Source organism: Bacillus rossius (assembly GCF_032445375.1).
Source record: "Bacillus rossius redtenbacheri isolate Brsri chromosome 9 unlocalized genomic scaffold, Brsri_v3 Brsri_v3_scf9_2, whole genome shotgun sequence".
NCBI lineage: Eukaryota > Metazoa > Arthropoda > Insecta > Phasmatodea > Bacillidae > Bacillus > Bacillus rossius.
Genome location: NW_026962013.1, coordinates 5,122,321 through 5,146,160, shown reverse-complemented (window position 1 = coordinate 5,146,160; position 23,840 = coordinate 5,122,321). Strand labels below are relative to the sequence as shown.

Here is a 23,840-nt window from a genome sequence, read left to right as displayed (position 1 = left end):
AGTGTGCCACTTACTTCCGTGGGGAACTTGAAATCACACGTAGCAAGTGCTCCCTTTGCGGCCTTCCGCCTAAACTAATTAAATGACTCTTCCATCATCATTTTCCCCCCCGTTCTAACTTGTCTGTAACTGCTGGAGTAGTTGGTTAACTAACAAACAGTCTCCAACTTGACTCTCCTTCCTTTTAAGTACATTTAAATACAATTAATGTAACTACGATTATTATAGGCCTTCCGCCATTAGAATTAAGCCTTAGTAATTATTGTGTGAACATTGTAGTGGTTATGATCTCTTTAAGTTATCTTTAAATAAATATAACAGTAAACGGCGAACTTTGGCGCGCGGGATCAGCCTACCTCTCCCCCGCGCCAAGGCTAGCACGCCAGTATCGAACTCGCTTTGCAACCACCAAGTAACGCTGGTAAATATAGTCACTAACCAAACCTTCCTTTTCAGCTTCCCGTGTGCGTCCGCGTTCATTTACGGTACGGGCCGACTCCCGCCCCTCATTTACTACAAGCAATAACATCGCGCACACAAGTGCCGATGCTAATTTCAGGGGCATTCATAAGTAATTTAACACGGACCGCGGTTCACACAAGTGACCCGGCCGCTGCTAAGAACTAAGCTTACGGGATTGGCCGCCCCCAATCACCCCCCCCCCCCCTTTCCCCCCGTTGCTATGGGTGGAAATGGCGTAAGGGCGGAACTTTCAAGTGTATAATGTAAAGTATAGTGCCTCTCCAATTGTGTGAACTGTAACGTGTAACTCAGTGCTCACAGCGCAAAAGGGGTCAGCCCCGAATAAAACCCAGTAACGTAATCAATTGTGTTCTTCCGTAGTGTTGTTCGCCCCCTCCAGTTAGGGATCAGTGTACTATATTGTGTAAGGAGAGTACTGGATAACTAGCTCTACGAAAACCCCCCTCTTAAATTCAATCACAGCCGAAGGCCTAGTGGTCCACGCCGGGGCAGAAAGTATCCACGCCCAAAACCATTGGTTAGCGACTGTGCTAGCCTGGCGCCCACCGGAACATACCCACACACCACCACTTCCCACTAGGCCCCGCCCAGGTCTCGAAGCCAAGACCGCGGGTGACGGCAATATAAATAATGAATCTTAAAACATGCCTACATAAGCAACAGTTGCTTTACTGCTTGTTTAAAGGTAAGCGATTGTCAAAATGGCTACGTTTGAAGTTACTGCGTAAAATAACATGTTATAGGTATGCAGAGAGCAAGCCTTTTTTACATTTCTCACAAACAATCAAACTACAGATTAATGGCTTCATCTGTTGCATGCAGCACGAAGCCTTGCAGGAAGAGATGGTGACACTTGATGCATCTGTGTGTGCCAATCACACACTTATGCTAAATGGCCTTAAATTTCCCAAAAGGAGCGACAAATAGTGGTAAGACACTGGCCTCGCAGCAGAGGACTGGGTTCGAATCCCTGATCGGCTGCCCTGATTTCAGTTTCCCGTAGTTTTCTGAGATTATATCTTTTTATGGGTCGTGTCCGATTCCTTTCCACAGTTTGCTTGGTCTGTAATGATGCATGTTACAATCTCTTCTGATGATATGTCGAGGAGATGTCGTCCCTGTAGGAACAAAACTGCTGCACCTTTTTTGATGTGAATACGTATTAAAAATTGCTTCCATAGTGGGAGGCAATTTAAAAAAAAAACAATGATAACAAAATCGGGGGATACAGTTTGCAGCTACATAGCTATCATCTCCATCAAAAATTTAATTACACCACTGGATAGCTAAAGGACCCGTAAATATTGTGTGTTAATTTAGTGTACAGTGTTAGAAACGTTTGAATTTCGAACTTCCCGCGCTGCTTGCTAGCAGGGCCAAGTTTTCAAGTTGGCTGCCTGCCAAAGTGCGCAGCCCTGCAGCTTCCGGCAACGAAGCAACAGTTGTTGAACCATCATGGCGGTAAGTTGTGCTGTCGTGCACGTTTCCTGCCAATCGAGTTGTTCGCGAGTGAATCGTTATTAATTGTTTGGTTTATATGTATTTTACAGTCGCTTACAAAATAGTCCTTCATTTATCTTTAATTGAATAAGGGTCCTTATCAGTCCTTATCATTAAATTTCACTAATAATCCCTAAAAACTCTTTATTAAAGACTGATAGCATGCAGGTAATGGATAAACGTGGGTATTTTAATGTTCTTTAGTGCCTGTCTTGGCAGCAAATAATGCACAAAAGAATTTGGGGCTATTTTGGAAAGTAAAGATAGTGTATTATACTAACATTTTTCTATTATGATCTATTTATTATGGGTAATCAAATAAACAATATAATGTCATTAATGATATTACTTAGTATGCTGATGGTTTTTTTTTTTTTGGTTACATTTAAGATAATGGTTTCTTTCGGGATTTCTGTTGAGCAAAATCTTATGTAGACAATATCAACATCCATTTTAGGCCTCGTTTTAGACTGTGCAGCTTGACTTCGGAATTGGGAGTGGTTTACATGTTAATCGCTAGATGGTGTACTTAGTAAATTAGGATGCGTTCTGAAATATTATTAATTAGTGCAACCCGACAAAACAAAAATTTTAAGGGGCCCGCCTCGTCAGGGGTGTATGTGTGTTAGTGAGCCGGGATGATAAGCGCGACGCTCGCTGGTGCTTCTAGCGCGGTGTCTCCTCTGGACTGGCGCGCAGTCTTCTCGTCGTGCACAGGATAACTGTGAAATTTGAGCGGTGACCGTAACATAATATGGCCGAGAAATGAAGATAAAGTAGTAATACAAGTCCCTTAAGTGTTTTCAAGAATCTGTACCCTTTTTTTACGCCTAAAAATTACTCTGAAAACATGCGTTTTAGCCATTTTAACTCTTATAAAAATAAAGTTCAAAAACTCAATCCAAAATCAAAAGTACTTTTCGGTCCTCAGCGAACTCTTAAATGCTTTTCGTAAGCAGAACCCGCCCGGATATCTGGAGTAGTTTTCAAATCGCGTTGTTTTTTCCTGAAGCTCTGCGCACCGTGTGTGTGCCCGGGTAGGCGGGGCCCTTAACGGTGGCGCTGTTAGGTAGGCTACTGTGCTCGACAAAAAACGTTTTGAGGATGAATGCGGGAGAGATCGTCGGTCCCTCGCGGTTCAGACGGTATCGGGGGACAGCGGGCACTCACCGGCGCGGCTCCACGCAGAAGGTGAGCAGCGAGAAGAGCGTGGACAGGAAGCACAGCCAGGCCCAGCCCAGCATCCAGCGCTGGGCGAAGCGCTTGTCGTCGGCGCGGTAGTAGGCGTCGCGGCCGCAGCGCGGGCTGCACGTGGCGGCCGAGGCGAGAGTGCCGCGGGCCCGCGCGAAGTCCGGGGGGCACTGCGCCGGGCCCCACCGGGGCGCCGGCACCTCGTCGTCCCGGGGCGGGCCCACGCACAGCGCCGCGTCGTCCGGGAGGCGCGAGCAGTTCAGCAGCGCCGGCCACGGCAGCTCCAAGGACTCCGTCACGGGCTGGCAGTCCGCTTGCACCTGCGGGGGCCCTTGCTTCACGTCTCCACGTCTCGTGCGATTCCGGTCGCTTCAGGGCCGGATTTAGGGGTCTGGAGGCCTCGGGGCAACAGAGGAGCGGAGGCCCCCTGGCCCCAAATTAATTTCCAAATAAAATGAACAATTTTTTCCAGTCGAGTTTTCCAATAAATAATTTATTGTGAAATCAAGTAGATTCTCTTAGTATTTAAAAAAAAAGTACACAAATATAATCAGGGACAAGAATTATGTAAAATTAAATTTTAGTGTTAATGAATATTTCTGTTAATATTTAACAATAATATAATCATGTATGTACAAAGTACTGTAGGTAAAGGTAAAACACCGAAAAAAGAATATCAAAGGAAAAGATGTTTACTAGTGTTTACTTGTCGGAATTTGAAAGATTTTTTTTTCCGAAGTCTTTATTGTTGGGGCCCTCCGTTTGTGGAGGCCCCGGGACTTTCGCCCCGGTTGCCCTCCCCTAAATCCGGCCCTGGCTGGCTTACACACTCATGACTTGAGACAGCGGAAAGCATGGGCGTCTCTGGCACGTAAAGTTTCGGGGGGGGGGGGGGGGACATATAAATAAATTTATTTATTTGAATGCTAGTACCTCCGTCCAGTTAAGTATAAAATGGCTCTATTTTCAAACAATGCTTTGTATGTAATTTTTATTTGACACCTGATTTACTACTATATTTCATCACTGCAAAAATACATGTATTTTATAAACATGAAAATAGTATAAATAAAACTACTGGATGTGTTTGAAAATATATGGAGGTTTTCACTGGAGCTACCTGGCAAATGGGAATATAAAACCCGTGTGCGGGTGTCGGAACGCACCTGGTCGCAGAGGGACCGGCAGGGCGGCACGGGACCCAGGAGCTGCTCCGTGCAGAGCGGCGCGAACAGCGAGCACAGGAACAGCCTCAGCTGGGACGAGCAGTTGTAGTGCACCAGTGGCAGATACGCCTGCATCTGCGAACGACACGACACACTGCACTGCACGCGCCAATACATCCCTCAACCCCGTTCCAACTGTCTTAGGCCGGTATTCCGCTGTAAAGTATTTTATAAAACGTCTTTGACCAAGATTCTTTGATAGTGTACCTAATAGGCCATCTTTCGTAAATTATAACATTTATAAAATTTATTTTATAAAAAGTAATGGGTTGGCATTACATTTTATAAAAGCAGTTATCCAGTTAACTGTTAAGATCGCGTCACGGTTGTGAATTCTAAATGGCCACACACAGCCCACAAATAAGTAGACTTGGAGTGTGGACACAACGACAAAGTTTATTTCTTAGTGCAAATGTTTCATGAAATGCTACACAATGCAAAGTACGAAGACTACAAAAATAGAAATAAAAAGCATGATGTTATGAACACAGTTACACCTGGTTGTACTATCCTAGACGTAAAAAAAATTAAATTAAATGTGGTTAAAAAGTGTAACTGTTTAATGAACACATACTCTTTACACTACAATGAAATGTTATGAAATTCTGATCAACGGGATACTTCTTTGACATATATCTTTTACATTGTGTACTTAAAGCCTATAACTTTTATAAAATAATCACTCTTCAAATATTTTATTAAAATATGAAAAATATATTTTATAAAATATGTGTTATAAGATATTTTACAGTGGAATACCGGCCTTAGGCCCTTTCGCAATGGTACGGAAACGAATGTCCCGGAACATTCACTATCGCGTCTCTGCTGCTTCCACAATGCACGGAAACGTAACAAATGGCAACCAATGATATCGCACTTCTCATAGATAAATGAGAGAGATAGAGTACTGACAGATATATAGTGAGGTTAATGGAGGGACATATGTAATTGAAATTGAAGTTGTAGGTTAAGTTTCACCAATAATATACAATTAAGTTCAGCTGATACGCACACTGTATAAGTTTATATATATATATATATATATATATATATATATATATATATTTGAAGGTTATTTTGCATCAATTTTTAATAATTGAGTTAGGCCTTATTGCACCAACATCTTTCGTAGAGTTACCCGATTTTTATGGTACGGTATTGCAATTATGGTACCTCTTGAGAAATGAATCCCGGTTTCGAAGCTAACTTATCCTCAGTGAGATGGTTAGTATGTGTGTACCTACTTAAACAAATTAAAAATTATAAAAAAATGAAAAAGGCATAGCAACGCATCCCGTACAACATCTAGTTTACGTATACAATAAAAATAATAAATAAATTATAATGTTGCGCTTGAAACATTTAACATATTTAGACCATAAAAAATATGACTACCACCGCAGCCAAATAAAATGCATATATTGGTCGTACGTATCAAATATTAATTACCTACATCTAGTTGCCATAGACATAGCACACTATCCACACGCAACTCTATGAGGCAATCCCCGTACATTCATCTACACGTTTGTCATTATTTTTTTCAGCCGACCTCCGTAGCGTAGTCGGATGCACACCGGCTTACAATGCGAGGGGTCCTGAGTTCGAGTCCTGGGTAAGGCATGGGTGTTAATTTAAATATTAAGCATTGATTGCTGACGATATGATAAGATCTCGGATAAGGACAAGATGCCCTCTGGCTGTTGGTGAAACACTGTAGTCCACCCTAATTCAAAGAATAATAAAAAAATATGTTTTGCAGTCACCGGGAAGGAAGCTCTAGGACGAACTTGACAAGGCGACAGGGCAATCAACAAAAACCTATCTGATTTCAAACACAGGCTGGAAAAAAAAATCTTACCTATTGCATGAATCTGTGTTGTGACTGGTTTCAATGTTAATACTACTTATTAATATCTTGTTTTGGCAACGCCGGATTTTTGGCTGCACGCACGAAAAAGTGTCCCGTAACGCACATTGTTCCGTTACGCTCATTGTACGCTTGCGCCGCATCTATCTCTCTTCCACTCGATTGGAACAACCATCGATTTGACTTTTTCGAGGCACATTAAACTTGAAACACTCCCATTCGTTTCCTACTTTTCCTATCATCGTCCTATACTTAACAGAATAACACAGATTGGAAGAAGTTAAATAGCAAACATGTATAAAAGTTATGGTTAAAATAATCTCTTCGTTAAAGTAATAAACATATTTGAATTATTGAGTGCAAATAAAAGTAAATTTATCAATTAAATTGTAGATTTCATTTCACTCCTTTGTATCCATACAAAATAGTGATAATTCAATAAAAATGATTCAATCTTATTCATAAAAGTATGCAATCATTTCGTCAATGTTTTGTTATGATGTTTTCACGTTAAATTATCGTCCGTAAACTGACTTTACAGACAACCAATTTTTTTTTTGTTAAATTTTGTAATGGTTACCTCTGATCTTATCATCTTTGAACATTTAGTTAAAGCTTAATTTCTAGTTTCTATCTTGATACCCATTTGATCATCCATTATGTTTACGTTATGCTTATTTTTTGTAAAATTTTAATGTATGATGTGATAGCAGAAAATGTGATTAGGTGGAAGAAACGGTGTACCGCCTTACATTCGCCACCAATAAAGACGATGATACATAAAATGAACATAAAAATTGCGAGCGAGTCTACCAGTACCTACTCGTCAGTGATTAGTAAACATCTAACCTCGGTAACGAGAAGATTAATGTGTTCTCATGTTGCAAATAAACTTATAATACAAAACTCGAACACGGAAATTTAACGTATAAATCTTAAAAATTTGCCGAGTGTGATAAATATACAAAAAAAAAATATTCATTTTAGGGAAAAAGGTAACAATTTTTCCCCTTTATTAATGATTGATTATAATTCTGTTTAACAAGATATTAATACCCTTAACAGAAACCAACCCATGTTAGGTTTTTTTATTATTATTTATAAAAAAAATTCTCAAAGTCGGTGCATTTGATGCGATTCGGGTAGTTTCGGAACAGTTATGACGCAGTTCGTTCGCTGGTGTAAGCAGAGTAGCTTAAAAGAACAATAATAAAGTTAAGACTCGTAAAAATATTATGGTTTTTTTTCTGATATATTCTTACTGCATATAATGTGTGTGTGTTTATTTCGTAATGTCATGGTGTCCAAGCGGGTAAAGGTGTATGCATTAGTTTGGACTATTACAAAAGTTAAGCACCATCAAGCGTGGATGGTACTTTGATGGGTAGATGCCACGATATGTATATACACTACATGGCCCCCACAAGGGTGGGGCCATCTTTTCGAGGTTTCTGTGACTTCCACAAAGACGCAGCACTTAGTTACGCATTTCCATTTCATATTCACTATATTTCATATACTAAATGCCTTATACCAAAGCTTATACCGAGAGCTAAGATGTTTACACAACAAAAAACAAACTGCAAGACAATGCCTTCGGAGAGTAACGGAACACTGGAACAGTGCCATCTGCTGCGGCCACCGACACAAGTAGAGAAAAGGAGGGAGGGGAGACGGCGTCGCACGTGGTGGGGGTTCGCGACGAGCCGCGCATGCGCACAAAGGCCCCGCAGGCGGCGCGCGCACCGCCCGCACGTACTCAAAGCACATTACCATTTAGCTTTATTTTCGTGCTGCCGCGCCGTCGCGCAGGCGAAGCGTGAAGAAGAAACACATGGCGCTCGCTCCAGCCCGCTAGGGGTGTGCATCACTGCAGTGTCGCCACCCGCGCACCAGCAAACACTCCCGTGTTTTCCTTCTGTTACTCTTCGCGAGTGCATTACACGTTCGGCTAGGCACGAGGTTCGTTATTAATCATTCAGAAATGATTATCTAGTGAACTGGAGTACTGGGTAAATATGTAGTTGAGCGATATGTGTTAAAAAAAAAGAAAATTAAATTCCGAAAATACTTTTATTCTATGCTATAACTTCCTCTTTTCATTAAACCCGGCGGAGATAAGAAATTCCAAATACTTTGTGTGCAATCGTTTCTAATAACCTCACAAACGACGAGGTGTTCGACCAATAAAAAAGTGCGCTTTTTTTCTGAAAGGTATTTTGTTCAGAGTTGTTGGTTTTGACAAGAGAAACATTCTGCCACCATTTTCTGAGAAAAAAATACTCGTAATAATATTTGGCTGGCTTTGATCTGTGGAGGCTAAAGTACTTCATTCTGCTCAATGTAACAACGTGTATGGAATGACATCTTATCGTAAAGACTCTAAAAGCACGGAGGGGGGGGGGGGGGCTTAAGGGCGACGCTGGCTTCCGCATCACACGCCACTTCACCTCTATGCGCCTCTATGAGGCTTTATTTAAGAGGTTACGCTAAGTATAATGCTGGAATATTAAATATGGAGGCTTCCATCGCTTCCCTGTGCCACTTACAATAACACCGTGTTTAGATTTTTTTTTTTTTCCACGCTTAAAAAAGTCCGTAAATACACCCCCGTTTTAGCCAACCATGAAACTAAAAATCGTACAGACAAGTGCAGACACTTGAGTGGTGGTCGATGTGGTCGCCTGCGAAGCCGGGCTGTTGGCAGGACTGCGCCAAATGAGTGGGGGAAGGACAGGGGGAGGGGGGGGGACTCCAGCGCGATGCTGATTGGTCTCGCCTGGCCGCGCGGCGCGACCGAGGAGAATCGCCCGCTATTCATCTCCCCCCCCCCCCCTCCTTCCCCCCTCCCCCTGCACGTAGTGGACGGCCCCGCGAGCCATGAATCGCCGCCGACCAGTCTCTGGCCGTCTGAGCTAGCCGCAAGTGAATGACTCGGGAAGCCTTCATTTCACAGACAAGAGAGACACACCCGAAGTTCCCCGAAGTTCATACTCGCTTCGTTTTTGACGTGACGTCTAATAAATCGATGAACGCCGGCTGCACGCACGAAAAAGTGACCCGTTACGCACATTGTCCCGTTACGCTGTGTCCCGTTACGCTCATTGTACGCTTGCGCCGCATCTATCTCTCTTCCACTCGATTGGAACAACCATCGATTTGACCTTTTCCGAGGCACATTAAACTTGAAACACTCCCATTCGTTTCCTACTTTTCCTATCATCGTCCTATCCTTAACAGAATAACACAGATCGGAAGAAGTTAAATAGCAAAAATGTATAAAAGTTATAGTTAAAATAATCTGTTCGTTAAAGTAATAAACATATTTGAATTAATGACCATATTCCTGTTATGGAATATTATGTGGTGGTTATATCCTGTTGACAACAGCAATTATTGCTTAATTTGTGTTTTTTGTCTTTTGGCTTTTTGTAGTTTTCTTCTACAGACATACATGTGCTTAGCAATGGCGTATGTCCAAAAGCTTACATCAAGTTATTTCTTGGCTACTCGTCGCCCGCTATTGCTCGCCTTGCCCTCTTCGCTTAACTGTTATTCGCAGGTCGGCCCCCGCATTTTATACTTCTGGGTTCAGCCCGTTGAAAGGTATCGTATCCATGGGAAGCGCGTCAACAAAAGCCCATCGACTTAACAATCGAAGCTACTAGAACAGTGACGTCCTAGTTACGCCTGTGTGTGGACCCGCAGAACTCTCCAGACGAGACAAAGCGGCTCTCTGTGAAGGCCGCTACACAGGGGAAAAAAAAAAACCTTTCTTCCTTGTGATTAATGACCGTCTACAAGAGAAGTCATTGCCTTATTTTTCCGTGTCATTAAGGTGGCGTTTTGCTTCCGTAAAAAATTTCTGTGATTGGTGTACGTGAAATATAATAATCTCAACCAATCAAGAGATATAGACAAGGTTTTTTTTTAACACGGTCTGGAAAATATTTTGCTGAAAATCCGCGCCCCTAGTTATCATTAGTATTTTTAAGCCTTGAATCTGTATTTTAAAATAGCTGTAAGAGTTTGAGTGGCCTGTTTTAAACGCCTGACTTTTTTTTTTTTTATGCTCAACGCTCTGTTCCTTGACAGGGTCCCCAGCAGACCAGCTGAAGAGCTGTGTTAGACCACAGATACAGGCTCCTGATGAGGGCGAACACAATGTGTCGGCAGGATGCGGACAGTCACGAGGGGGGGAAGGCTGGTAGGGGGGGAGGGTTGCGGAGGGAACCAGTTCTGCCGACCCCGAGGTGTGGATGCCGCGGTGAGGGAAGGAACACTAATTATTTCGAAGCTACGACGTGACCGAGCCCCCTCTTCCTCCTCATCATACCAAAGGTTCCCCCCCCCCCCCCCCCGAGAAAAGGGGCCCCGCCTAATAGCAGTCTCCCTCCACCCCTTCTTCACCCCGGCCGTAATGGACTCGCCCGCGCGCGGGAGGGGCATCGCGCACGATTTCACGGCGCTCCGAGGAAGGAGTGTACTCGGTGGTCGCGATCTCTATGGCGTGGCCTCGGGGACTTCGCACGTGGCCTCCTAATGTCGTCGTCGTCCCCCCCCCCCCCCCCCTTCGCAGGGGTTGGTGTAGCGCGGCGAACAAGGGAGAGGACAATTTCGGTGAGCGGCAACAAGAGAACACATGTCCGAATCTTGTAATTAGCTTTTAAGCACGTTGACGTTGGCATGCGCCACTGGTACCAACCCAGACAGGCACAAACACCAAAAAAACGGACCGCAAGGTCCAAGCTCGCGACCCCAGCATGGTTGAAATTTTTCTGTCCCTGACAAACTCTTCTTCTTCTTCTTCCTGGACCATCTTTCTTGTCCGGTACTGAACCTGCCTGCTTCATGCTTGCACAATTTCACCCAGCATGAGTGAACCCAGAGTGTTCCCTATGTCAACGTGGGCCCAACTTAACTAGTTACAGTATAGATCTAAGACAGGGGAGTTGGTCATGCCGTGGCTGGCCGATCCCCGAACAAAGCACACGATGCATGCTACCCTTTCTGCGTGGCTGAAAATGCGTAAAGGATTCGGCCTGGGACGCACATAGTCTTGCCTAACAACTCCCTAACAACTTCCCTCCCAAACAATTACACTTAGTTTAAGTTAAGTTAGGAAAAAAATAGGGTAAAATCATGCAAAAAAAATCCCACACGATGTACAAATTTTTTAAACACAAAATTGTGCCGCAAACTCACAGAAATACACTCACGGGATAATACAATGCTATAAATTGACTTCATTAATTTTAAAACTTAACAAAACTATTGATTACTCGTGTACAGTAACCTATGTAAGAACTCAAAAAATGTGCACTGAGTTAAACAGTAAATTTAGAGTTAATATTGTAGTCCATTATTTGAAAATATATTACATAGTTAGGTAAAATACTTCGTTTGAATTAGTGCTTGAAACTACTCTTCTATTTCAAACTTAAGTCTTGTTTGTCAAACTATACTAATAAGCGTCACATACCGACCGATCAAGTTGAGGATTATCCCTAAGAATTGTTACTTAATTAACACTCTTATTTTCTTTGGAAATCCAGGAATTGTATGCGGTATTTAGAGGCAACCTAACAACCTGAAAGTCGTTAAATTTTCAAAAGAGAATGTCGGCAAACATGATGTCTTTTGTGGTCTTTCGTTGCTGGGAATATTAACCATATTATGTTTAAGATTATTTATTTTGTAATACGGAAAAACCAAAACACTACGTTTAGGCCTAAATTCTTTATCTTTTTTTTTCTTCAAAAATTAAAAACTGCAAGGCCGCAAATTATAAGTGTTTAATAATAACCTCAGTTATATTGTAAAAAAAAATACACACGTGCACAGGTCTGCTAACCTTACCTTTTAACAGATTTAATATTTAAGGTATGGAAACAACATTCAAATAAATAAAAGTGCAAATGTATTTCATTTAAAGCATCATTAAAACATGTTTCGTGTATAACAAACATATAAACGATTTTATTTTAACAGCCATGCTCATTTCATTGCTACCAAAATAATTTAACATAAACAAAAAGTGATGCCAGGTTTATAATATTTTACCGTTACACTGAATACGCAACTTCGTTAATACACCATTCCATAAATAATGAACTAATAATGTTTGTAAAATTACTTTTTTTGGTTACTATGTTTAAGAAATTTCTATAATTTATTTATTTTATTATTTTTTTTATATTGGCATTTTTTAACCGCACAGTTCTTTTAGTGGCCATAGTTGCGCCCCCTTAATGCACTCCTGGCTTGTAGCTGCAGTTTTGGCAGCACTGGTAGACGCGAGAAGGGGAGTAGGGGGAGGGTGGGACAAGAGCGATAGGGCCCGAGGTAGAAGCGGGGCAATAAAGCGTGGTCCTGTGGCAGGCTCAACCACGCCTGGGCGCTCCCGGGACCCCTAGCAGGTCCTCTTTGTCCGCCTGTTTGGCCCGCCGGCAGTCCTCGAGAAGTCTGCCTCCAGCGGACAGAGAGAACTGGCTCACAGGTTGCCCTCTCCACTGCAGTGCATGCCGGCCGAACTCAACAATTGGAATCAATAACTCATAGTGACGAAGTCATTCCTTCCCTACGACGCATACAGTCGCACCCGTTTCACTTGTCGACATGATGGACAGTAACCTCAACTTTACAAGTATTCTCTGCAAAGAGAACACTAAAGCGTGATTCACTTGTCGACGTATGAGGACAGTAACCTCAACCTTACGAGTATCCTCTGCAAAGAAAACAATTCAGCGTGATTCACTTGTCGACATGTGTGGGCAGTAACCTCAACATTACAAGTATCCTCTGCAAAGAGAACACTACAGCGTGATTCACTTGTCGACATATGTGGACAGTAACTTCAACCTTAAAAGTATCCTCTGCAAAGAGAACACTACAGATTGATTCACTTGTCGACATATATGTGGACAGTAACCTCAACATTACAAGTATCCTCTGCAAAGAAAACACTTCAGCGTGATTCACTTGTCGACATATGTGGACAGTAACTTCAACCTTAAAAGTATCCTCTGCAAAGAGAACACTACAGATTGATTCACTTGTCGACATATATGTGGACAGTAACCTCAACATTACAAGTATCCTCTGCAAAGAAAACACTTCAGCGTGATTCACTTGTCGACATATGAGGACAGTAACCTCAACTTTACGAGTATCCTCAGCAAGGAAACACTTAAGGCTGTAACACAACTATGCACTACGCGATCGACGCTGGCACCTCTGCGGATACTATCATAAATACTGAGGGAAACCACTTCCGATAGTTAGAATAACCTCGTTGAAAAATGCATAGTAAAAGTCTCCATTCCTTGCGGAAGGAAGAGTGATCCGCAGAGAGAACATCACAAACCACACCTCACCTCACCTCATATTAACGTTTGCTTGTCTTGATCAGTGAAGATTTATTAATTAATTCAAGAGGCTTCATCGGTGTCCCTCCATTTTGAGCTCACGTAATTAATGGATACTCTCTAATAAAAACAACAAAATAACTCCAGTAAGTGATTGATGTGTTCGCTGTATGCTGCTGTATATATGAAGCTTGACGAGTGTAACAGTCGGGACGGGATGTGTACACCGAACAAGGTATTTTTAAAATAACGACTCCCTTCCGCCACGCAGCCTGCGCCAGTGCCAGGTAGCGGCTCTCTGAAGAACTAACCGGAGGAAACTTCATCTCGTCGTAAAAGGGCGGGCGTCCAGTCCATCGGCGCGGCAGTAAAACACGAGTCGGCGCGCGCAGTTGGCAGCGCCGCCGTAAACAAGCCGAGTGGCGCGCACGGCTGCCAACATCGAGGACACCCGAGATCCTTGTTCCGCGGTCGGCCACCGGCAGCGAGCACATGGCCAGTCACGTGACTGCCTGCTCCGCGGAGTTGGGAATTGTCAGGAGACAGTTATGCCATCTCCATGTTGTTCCGCCCAAAATTGGCGGAAATGATACCCTGATCACGTATGATGTGGTAAGTAAGTATGAATTATAATCTCCATCGTTTAAAACAGTCTCTTTCATAAAAAATAAGTCATTTAAAACTGTTACCATTATGCAAACACTACACTTCAGACACTCATATTAAGTCACTCTCCTCATAATTAGTTTCCACACGATCTTTAACTTTTTTGACGTGACAACGTCTAATAAATCGATGAACGTCGGCTGAACGCACGAAAAAGTGTCCCGTTACGCACATTGTCCCGTTACGCTGTGTCCCGTTACTCATATTGTCCCGTTACACTGAGTCCCGTTACGCTCATTGTACGCTTGCGCCGCATTTATCTCTCTTCCACTCGATTGGAACAACCATCGATTTGACCTTTTCGAGGCACATTAAACTTGAAACACTCCCATTCGTTTCCTACCTTTCCTATCATCGTCCTATCCTTAACAGAATAACACAGATTGGAAGAAGTTAAACAGCAAACATGTATACAGGGCCGGCGCGTCCATATAGGCGAACTAGGCAACCGTCTAGGGCGCCAAGTAGCTGGGGGCGGCGCAGCACGACACATAACAGCTGATATAATATGTTTAACGATTATTGAAACTAGATGAAAATGGATTTTTGTAACAGTTTGGAATGTTTATATTGATATAAGTAATTATTTAAAGTCCACGGTGACCTGTTTATGATTTGTAATAAGTAAAAAAGTAAAAAAAAAACACAAGCCTGTTTACATCTTACATTTGATTGTTGACAAAATCTTAGGCTTACGTGATGTATTTTGAGGCAAGGAAAATTTTTTTTGGGGTGTCCGGCCGGGGGGGGGGGGGGGCATTAAGGTTTTTCGCCTAGGGCGCCAATTTACCTTGCACCGGCCCTGCATGTATAAAAGTTATAGTTAAAATAATCTCTTCGTTAAAGTATTAAACATATTTGAATTAATGAGTGCAAATAAAAGTAAATTTATCAATTAAATTGTATATTTCATTTCACTTGTTTGTATCCATACAAAATAGTGGTAATTCAATAAAAATGATTCAATTTTATTCCTAAAAGTATGCAATCATTTCATCAATGTTTTCTTATGACGTTGTCACGTTAAACTATCGTCCGTAAACCGACTTTACAGACAACCATTTTTTTTAAATTTTTGAACTCCTTTTTTTTATTCTGTGGAGGAGATTCTACACCCCTCAGGCTCATTCCAAAATGTCAGCGCCCCACACAGTCTAGGGCCGCCATTCTCTGTATCAGGCCTGTATCACACGAGGTAAGGTCTCGTACAGGCTCCGCTATAGAAGCTTCCAGCAAGACTGCTAGCCAAGCCTCCGTGGCAGTAGGTATGGGTGTTTCCGTGGAAGAAACTATCACACGTAGAATTGTGACTAGCTTGTGCGAATGGTTTTGTTATGATAGTTAATACTTTTTTGTATTGTTCAAACAAGGGTGTTTCTCATAATCGTCGCATGATACTGTTAAGTGCTTCAAAAGACCACATTTTCAATGAGTTTCAAATTAATAAAGAAAATAAATTACCGTTTTTAAACACTGGGGTCACACTACCACTTCATTCTTATTGGATAACATTTCCACCTTCTATACGAAACCTCCCACGGAAATTCGAACAAGACCGATTACGAAAAACTTGCATGAAAACGGCCAGCGATCTGCTAATTCTTCTTACAGAGCCATCCGTTCCTGCTGCCATGGAAGATCTTGCAAGGATTCTTTTATCGTGTGATACGGGTTTTATGGCGCATTTGCATACTTGTTCACTCAAATGTTTTTGCACTCAGATACTTGCACACGTTCTTACACACTCGTCTGCAAGCTGGTACACTTGGACATATGATTGTACCTCTATCTCTGTTCTCTGATATGAATTATTCATTTAAACCTTTTGGTATAGCCGGGCACAAATATCATCGTCCGCCATCCACATGTTTTTTAATTCCTCGCTACTATCAGACGTTTAACAACTCGCTCCAGCATTTGACAAACCTCCACGTTTCAATGGCGGATATAGGAAATTTTTTTTCAGGGGGAATTTGAAGAAGAAAAAAATAAAAAATAAACAAATTAGTATCTGTGTGTTAAAAAATGGGGAAGGGGGGGGGTTGTTTGTAAAGTCGGTTTACGGACGATAATTTATGTGATAACGACATAAGAAAACATTGATGAAAAATTGCATACTTTTTAATTTTTAAATATTATTTACAGTTTTTGCTAATTTAATTTCAATAATTTGTTTAAATATAATCACGACCAATTAGTTTAAAAAGCCCGCCTTAACCCGTTTGATATTATACAAGATTTTCTCGCACGGTGGTTGGCCGGTTCTCGCACGCTCGGCTCAGGCGGGACGTGACCATTTTCCGTGCGTGCAGCCGGCGTTCATCGATTTATAAGACATCATCACGTCAAAAACTTACGCCAACAACCATGGACGTATTCCTCCCCCTCCCCCCGGGGAATACAGAAACCCCTCACTGAGAAGGCCCGCTTGCGCTTGCATAAGCGTGACTGAGAAACGGGGTTGATAAACGTAACGTAAAAACCATGTTTTATGGGGAGAAATTTTTTGTATATACATATTATAGTTTTTTTTTTGCTGACTGCATGCATTTAGGCCAAAATATGGGAATCATACAACATACAAGCACCCTATCCAGAGCAGTGGCGGATCCAGAGGTTCTCTAGGATTTCAGAGTAGCCAGAGAAAAAATTGTCTTAAAATTACTAATTTTGTATTTCATCTACACACACTACACATAACATCCAACCACCAGATTTTATGATTCTACAAGAAATTCATTAATTATATTAAAATATTTTATTGGTTTCAGAAACAATCATTATTGTCGGCAATATTAATGTAGCAGACAAATGGTTTTTCGGTGGGGGGGGGGGGGGCACTTGCCCCTCGTGCCCCCCTTGGATCCGCCACTGATCCAGAGATGTCTTGTGTCGGTTAAAACCCACCGCTAAACTCTCTGAACACACCCCCACCCTTCCTTCTACTTGAGAATCCTACAGATTTGCGCTCCTGCTTACAGATAAAGACCATATTGACAAGAATGATCTCTGGAACACACATCTAACCCAAGAATGGTGTTTATCTTAAATGTATATATTTTAAACATTTAATCTGAACACTAATTACGTTTACTTTATAATTACAAAGTAAAACAGTCAAACACACATTTTTTTTTAGTTTAAAGATAAGATACAACATATGAAAAACGAATAGGAATTTTTTTTTACTTATAAAATATAATCACGTGACCCGAAACTCGCCAGCTGTACTGAGCATGAGCGAAGATTTGGACGGTCTCCGGGTAAAAGGTAACAGGTCACATTTTGGTGATTTTTAGAGAACAAGTCACTTAAACTCTTAAGTATACTTAGAATATGTAATGCATTTTTAATCATTGGCAACTATGTTGGTAAATAAAAGAATAATGCAAGTTAAATTTAAGTATTTAAAAACAATTTTTATCTAAGAGTTTTTTGTTTCTCCTGCAAAAAGTGAATTCTTGACTTGTTACCTTTTACCCGGACACGGCAATTTGTTTGCTGCCAATTCGTAAGCAAAAACATTTTAATACCCGCATTTGCCCATTATTTACACGCTATCAAACGTTTGCGAAAAGTTTTTCAGAATTATTAGTGAAATTTAGAGACTTTTAAGAGCCCTTACTAAATTCACTATATTAAGTACTTTTTAAGGATATTAAGGGACCCGCCTAGCCAGGGGTGTATCTGTGTCAGTGAGACGGAATGATAACATGAGACCTTCGCTGGTGCTTCTAGCGCGGTGTCTCGCACAGTCTTCTCGTCGTGCATATGACAACTACAAGATTTGAACGATGAACGTTTCATTATAATATGGCGGAGAAATTAAGATAAATGTGTATTGGAAGCAGTGGCGGATTCATAGGGGGGGGGGCGCAGGAGGCGCGCGCGCCACCCCCCCCCCCCCCCACCCCTTGACCAGGGCAGCCCAGCACCAAGCATGGTTCTTGGCAAGGGGAGGGCACGCACCCGGCCGCCGATGTTATACAATACACATTCATACACTTACCTTTAATATTCGGGCGAGACGTAAATGAAACGGATAGAGCTTGGAAAAAGATCTCTGGCTGCATCCAAGCAACCAAGGTGACGTAACAAGGGAGTGTGTGGAAGAGGTAGACCTGCGCCCCCCCCCCCCTTGAGATTTTTCTGTATCCGCCACTGATTGGAAGGCCCTTGCGTGTTTTCAATAATATCTTTGAATATATATATACTTTATAGAAGTCGCGAGTGGATAGGATTTACTCTACGTTTTTCAGGAGCGTATGATGAGCAGCTTGGGAACTTCACCGCTGCAGTGCGCTGCCGTAACGCTCTGTATCGTCTTAGTTGTTATTTACACGTTAGAGCGCAGCACTGTCACCCGCTGTCATTCCCCGCACCCCTCATCCATCATTCACTGCAGCTCAAGTTCGTTCAACGGGAGGGGGAAGGGGTGTTTGAAGAGTTCGACACTTGTCCGCTAGGGACCACCACAAGTCGATGCCCTAGAGATGGTGGCGATTGCGGCGGTGAATTAACCAACTACCTCAAAACCGTATTAGAAATTTTAACCTGGGCTGGCGACTTCTATACAGTATATATATTCAAAGATAATATTTACTGGGCGTTTTATGTCTAAAAAATAATTCTGACATGCGTTTCAGCACTTATCACTCTCATAAAAATACATTTTCAAAACAAAATATAAGGAAACAGAACTACATATCAGCCCCCAGCGCATTCTTAAATGATTTTCGGATGTCTTGAGCAGTTTTCAAATCGCGTGGTTATTTTTTTTTTTTTTTTTTCCTGAAGCTCTGCACACGATATGTTTGCTCAGGTTGGCTTTCAAACCAAACGTTTTAACCTCTGGTTCAAACCCTGTGAAAGTCGAACACAAGACTCCCGGAATTAGAATTCCGGTTTGCTAAACCCTAGACGAGAACGGTAAGTGAATGGTACTTGAAATGGAATCACAATGCCACTAAACATAGCGTTTCCGTACATTTCTTTTTCTTTTCTCATTCCTTTCAGCGTGCAAATTTTTAAGTAAGGTTATTTTCTTTGTAACTAAAAGGTGAAGATATTAAATAGCCTAAAAAGTGAAATGGAATAAGTAAAACTGTTTAAGTTGTTTAGTTTTAAAGGTTAAAAATTACGAATATATCCCGTGATTGGCCTACGCAGGCCTATACTTGTGTGTACTTAGACCGGTGTCACAATATTGGTTTCTCCCTCTGCGGTTAAAACTTACGCTGCGTTTCTTTGGCTGAATATTCTTTCGAGAGCTTTTCTTAAAGTGCACACTACAGGTCTCACAAGAATGCACTATCTATATTTATCAAAATCAAACGTGTAAACTATTGACGTAGGAGAAATCACAGAGTATAAACTGGTAAACGCTCCACATACGTCCGTCTAAAACTGTACGAACCTGTGGATCATCCCTGTCATCCTAATGTGAAGGGAAGGACGGCACATTGTTCCACGGAAAACTGACCAGTCTACAATTGTGATGTCCGACGTCCAAATCTCCTTAATTATAAAGTAGTCAATAGAGCGCAATAAATGTTTTTCGATCGTTTTTTGTTTATTGTTTTCATGCATTTTTTTTGACGTGATAACGTCTTATAAATCGATGAACGCCGGCTGCACGCACGAGAAAGCATAACTCATTGTCACGTTCCGCCTGAGCCGAGCGTGCAAGAACCTGCCAACCACAGTGCGAGAAAATCTTCCATAATATCAAACAGGTTATGGCGGGCTTTTTAAACTAATAAATTGTTCGTGATTATATTTAAACAAATTATTTAAATTAAATTTGCAAAAAAAAAAACTGTAAATAATATTTGAAAATTAAAAAGTATGCAATTTTTCATCATAGTTGTTTTCTTATGAGGTTATCACGTAAAATTATCGTCTGTAAAACGACTCTACAGACAACCTTTTTTTTTTTTTTTCAAGCGGGAACTGGAAACTCAAAACTCGTGAGTGTTCTGTTGTTGTTGTTCTATGCTACCAAGGGCCACAGATTGGGTCAGAAAGTCCAAGTTTACCCATGTATTCGGACCATCGCCCACACCAGAGGGTCATGTGGACCAATCAGCGATCCGCGTCCGTCGGACACAGTTTAGGACGTCAGAATCGTAGACGGGCCAGGAGACGGCCATGGTGAACTCTTACCGCCCTGTCGGCGTGTATCTGGTCGTCCTGGCCCATGAGGTTGGGCATGGCGGTGAGGTTGTAGCCGATGTCCTGGCACAGGGGCAGCACGAGGCGCTCGCACCTGTCCGCCCGCACATGCGCGCCTCGCCACGGCAGCCAACACAACCACAGCCCCGCGAGCAGCCGCCACGCCGCCTCTCCTCCGCGCCGCCGCATGCTGACTGCGGCGCTAGTGTTCCTCTCTTCCTCGCTTCCTCCTAGCCGCTCTGCCCCGGCGCGGCCACCCGAAAACAACGGTACACGCGCACATAGTCCTGGTACGTGGTACCTCTCCTAGAGTCTCTACTACTGTTTACATCATGGCCACATTCGATTACGGGCCCTGGACCCAGGACCGGAGACGTCCTCCCCCCCCCCCCCCAATTTTACTGTTACGTGCTACATTATAATTGAATGGTTATTTCTGACCTACACTCTCTTTAGAATGTCATCAAATCTGAAAATACAAGGTATAATTTATTATGGTTACTATTTCATAAGTCCAAACTAAGCTTTATTTATAAAATATTTTATATGTTTTTTTTTCTAGTTTGTAAAAAATTATAATAGTTAAACATTAAAAAATAAACAGGGCCCTTGACCCAGGGGTCCACCCAGCCCCACCCTTGTGGCGGCCATGGTTTACACCAGATGTTTATACTACTGGTCAATTCTTGCAGCAAAGTTTTCAATACTGCCTTGTGCTGGCTTTTTCTATGCAGTCCATTTCACATGATATGTCGCTTTGTAGCGACATATTATGAAAATCTACATTGTTGCATTATTGTTGTAAAATCATATTTTATGCTAACATTTTAGCTTATCTGGAAGCTGTATAAGTTCTTCCTTATGAGAAAAAAGTATTTTGCAAGCCGTTAAAAACTTACATTCTATGAATTACTTACCTACTCTTGCATTATCCACAACAAACACAGTGCTGACAAACAAACTTGGGCAGATATTTGACATCCACCTGTAAAATAAAACTAAAGCCTATTTTCAAGTCTAAGCCTACGTCTTCTAAGGGGTCTACGCTCAAAGCCATTACCCACAGCCATCGTTTCCCTGTGTTGATATTTGCACTGTTTACATGACTGTTGTGAGAGAGCTAGTTTACGGCGGGAGAAATGGTACGCGAGGCCTAATAACGGTACGAGTACCGCGAAAGCAGCGTGTAGCAGTCGGGCAGTCTCGGCCGCGCTCGGCCGTCTCCGCCGCCCGGCACGGCCCGGCCCGCGCATGACGGAATGCTGGCCGCGGCTCGGCACGGCCCGGCTCAGACAACAAAGGCGCCGCCGGCGACTGGGAGGGGAGGATATTAACACGGTTGTGGGATGGGCAGCGTCTGTGAAGCGAACCGCCTTCCAGGGCTGTCCAACGTCCGCCGTCTTCCGAACAAACCTTCCTTTTTCGCGTCGGTCTTCGGGAAAAAAGCGCAGATCATCAAAGACCACATCGCTGGTTTTTATGTCTTAAGGGGGATTAGACTTCTCCATCTTGCAGTTTCAAATAATTAGATAGGTACCTTTCGCAATATAGCTTCCGAACTTAACTTTTTTGGGTTCACATGGCATAGGACATAGCTTTGGCTACTTGCTCAAGACAACACTTGTGAACTGGTGTGATTTTCATTACAGTTGTAGTCGCCTGCGTGAAATAATAAGTTATTTCCTGCAACGCTTAAGACTAGTGCCTGTTAGTAAAATATGGGGTTGCAACATACTATAGAAGGTCTGGGAGATATGATTTATGCCTTGACATGACAAAAATTTGGATAAATAGTTTAAAATTATAATTATAGCAAAAAGTTGGAAAAATCCTAGATGGAAGGGCATTCTTGGACAATGGCCGCAAATATCAGTCACGGCTTATATCTTCCACCTAATAGCTATGGATCTTTAAGTATATAAAAATAAAAGTATTTGCCGTAACTTTTTTTTAAAGTACAAGTTCATGGTCGCCAGCGATTGCACGTGTGATAATGGAATCACAGTAGCGCGGCGGCGGCGACGCCAACATTTCTAACCAATCACGTTCGACACATCTGTGACGTCAGCGTCTATTGAAAATGATTTTTAAAAACGCATATACGACACGGAGTCCTCGATTAGCACCCGTTGAGAGCAAAAAATGAAAAAATGGTGACGTGTCCTTCCTCCACTGAGGCTACCAGCAGACTGACCTTCCACCATTAATATCGAGGAGTATATTATGTCAGCTAGTATGATGTCACGTCTGCCATATTGTTTTCGACCGATGAGGACGGCATCTTGGATTATGACATCATAGCCGCCATCTTGTTCTCGTCTGCTGGAAACAGCCATCTTCATTTTCAGTATTTGCTAACAGGAGCGCTAGTGTCGCATAGTAAACACTTCGTCTGCAAGAGAGTGCTGCCACCATCTTGTTTTCGTTACTCGCTACTATGAGTGCTAGTACACACATTGTCTGCCAGAGAGCACTGCCGTCCATCTTGTTTCCAGTACTCACTATTATCGGAATTATACCCCTATTATATAATTGCCGTTTTAGTTATGGCTGTAAAATGGAAAGACGAACTGTGAGAGTTATACCGAGACCAGCAAGAGGCCGGTAGTTGTGGCGGAGCCTGTAGCGTGTCTCAGGGAGGAAGGAGGGATCACTGGTAGGCGGTGAATAGGGCCGGCGGTGGTGACAAGCCGCGGTGTTTTCCCCCGGGTATCAGGGGAGGCTTGTGAGCTGTTTGTGCGCGCGGCGGGCGTGCTGGGAACACGACCACTCTGTCTCTCTCTCGGAAACTACCCTTCTCGCCCGCCCCGCCGACCCTTTCATCGCGGGCGGCATTGTGGCCGGCTGAAAGGGAGCCTCCAATCCTCTGCTAGGCTGCCGCCAGGTCTGCCAACCTCACGCACTGCACAGTGTGTGCGTACTGAGTGTCCAGAGTGTGTACTGTGTGACCAGTGTGTGTTCAGTGTGTTTGTACTGTGTGTCCTGTGTGTCCAGTGAGTGTGTACTGTGTGTCCAGTGTGTGTATTGTGTGTTCTGTGCGTCCAGTGTTTTTGTACTGTGTTTACTGTGCGTCCAGTGTGTTTTTACTGTGTGTACTGTGCTTCCTGTGTGTGTACTGTGCGTCCAGTGTGTTTTTTACTGCGTTTACTGTGCTTCCTGTGTGTGTACTGTGCGTCCAGTGTGTTTGTACTGTGCTTCCTTTGTGTGTACTGTGCGTCCAATGTGTTTTTACTGTGTGGACTGTGCTTTCTGTGTGTGTACTGTGTGTGTATTGTGTTCCAGTGTATATACTGTGGGTGTTCTTTTGTTGAATGTGTGTTTTCGTTAAATGTGTGTAGTCAAAATCTGTAGTAGCTCTGAATA

General features: G+C 42.6%; 1 protein-coding gene across 1 annotated transcript in view; it reads right to left on the bottom strand.

Annotated features, from left to right (window-relative positions):
• LOC134543197 (frizzled-10-like) overlaps positions 1 to 21,551 on the bottom strand; it is a 28,723-nt gene extending 7,172 nt beyond the window's left edge. Inside the window, exons 1-4 of the mRNA XM_063388099.1 lie at positions 21,395 to 21,551; positions 20,469 to 20,716; positions 4,341 to 4,475; positions 3,154 to 3,494 (exon numbers count right to left, since the gene is read on the bottom strand). Coding sequence (XP_063244169.1) covers positions 3,154 to 3,494; positions 4,341 to 4,475; positions 20,469 to 20,716; positions 21,395 to 21,458 — 788 coding nt within the window. The 5' untranslated portion in view covers positions 21,459 to 21,551. The remainder of the gene's footprint in view (positions 1 to 3,153; positions 3,495 to 4,340; positions 4,476 to 20,468; positions 20,717 to 21,394) is intronic.
• Between the last annotated feature and the right edge of the window lie 2,289 nt (positions 21,552 to 23,840).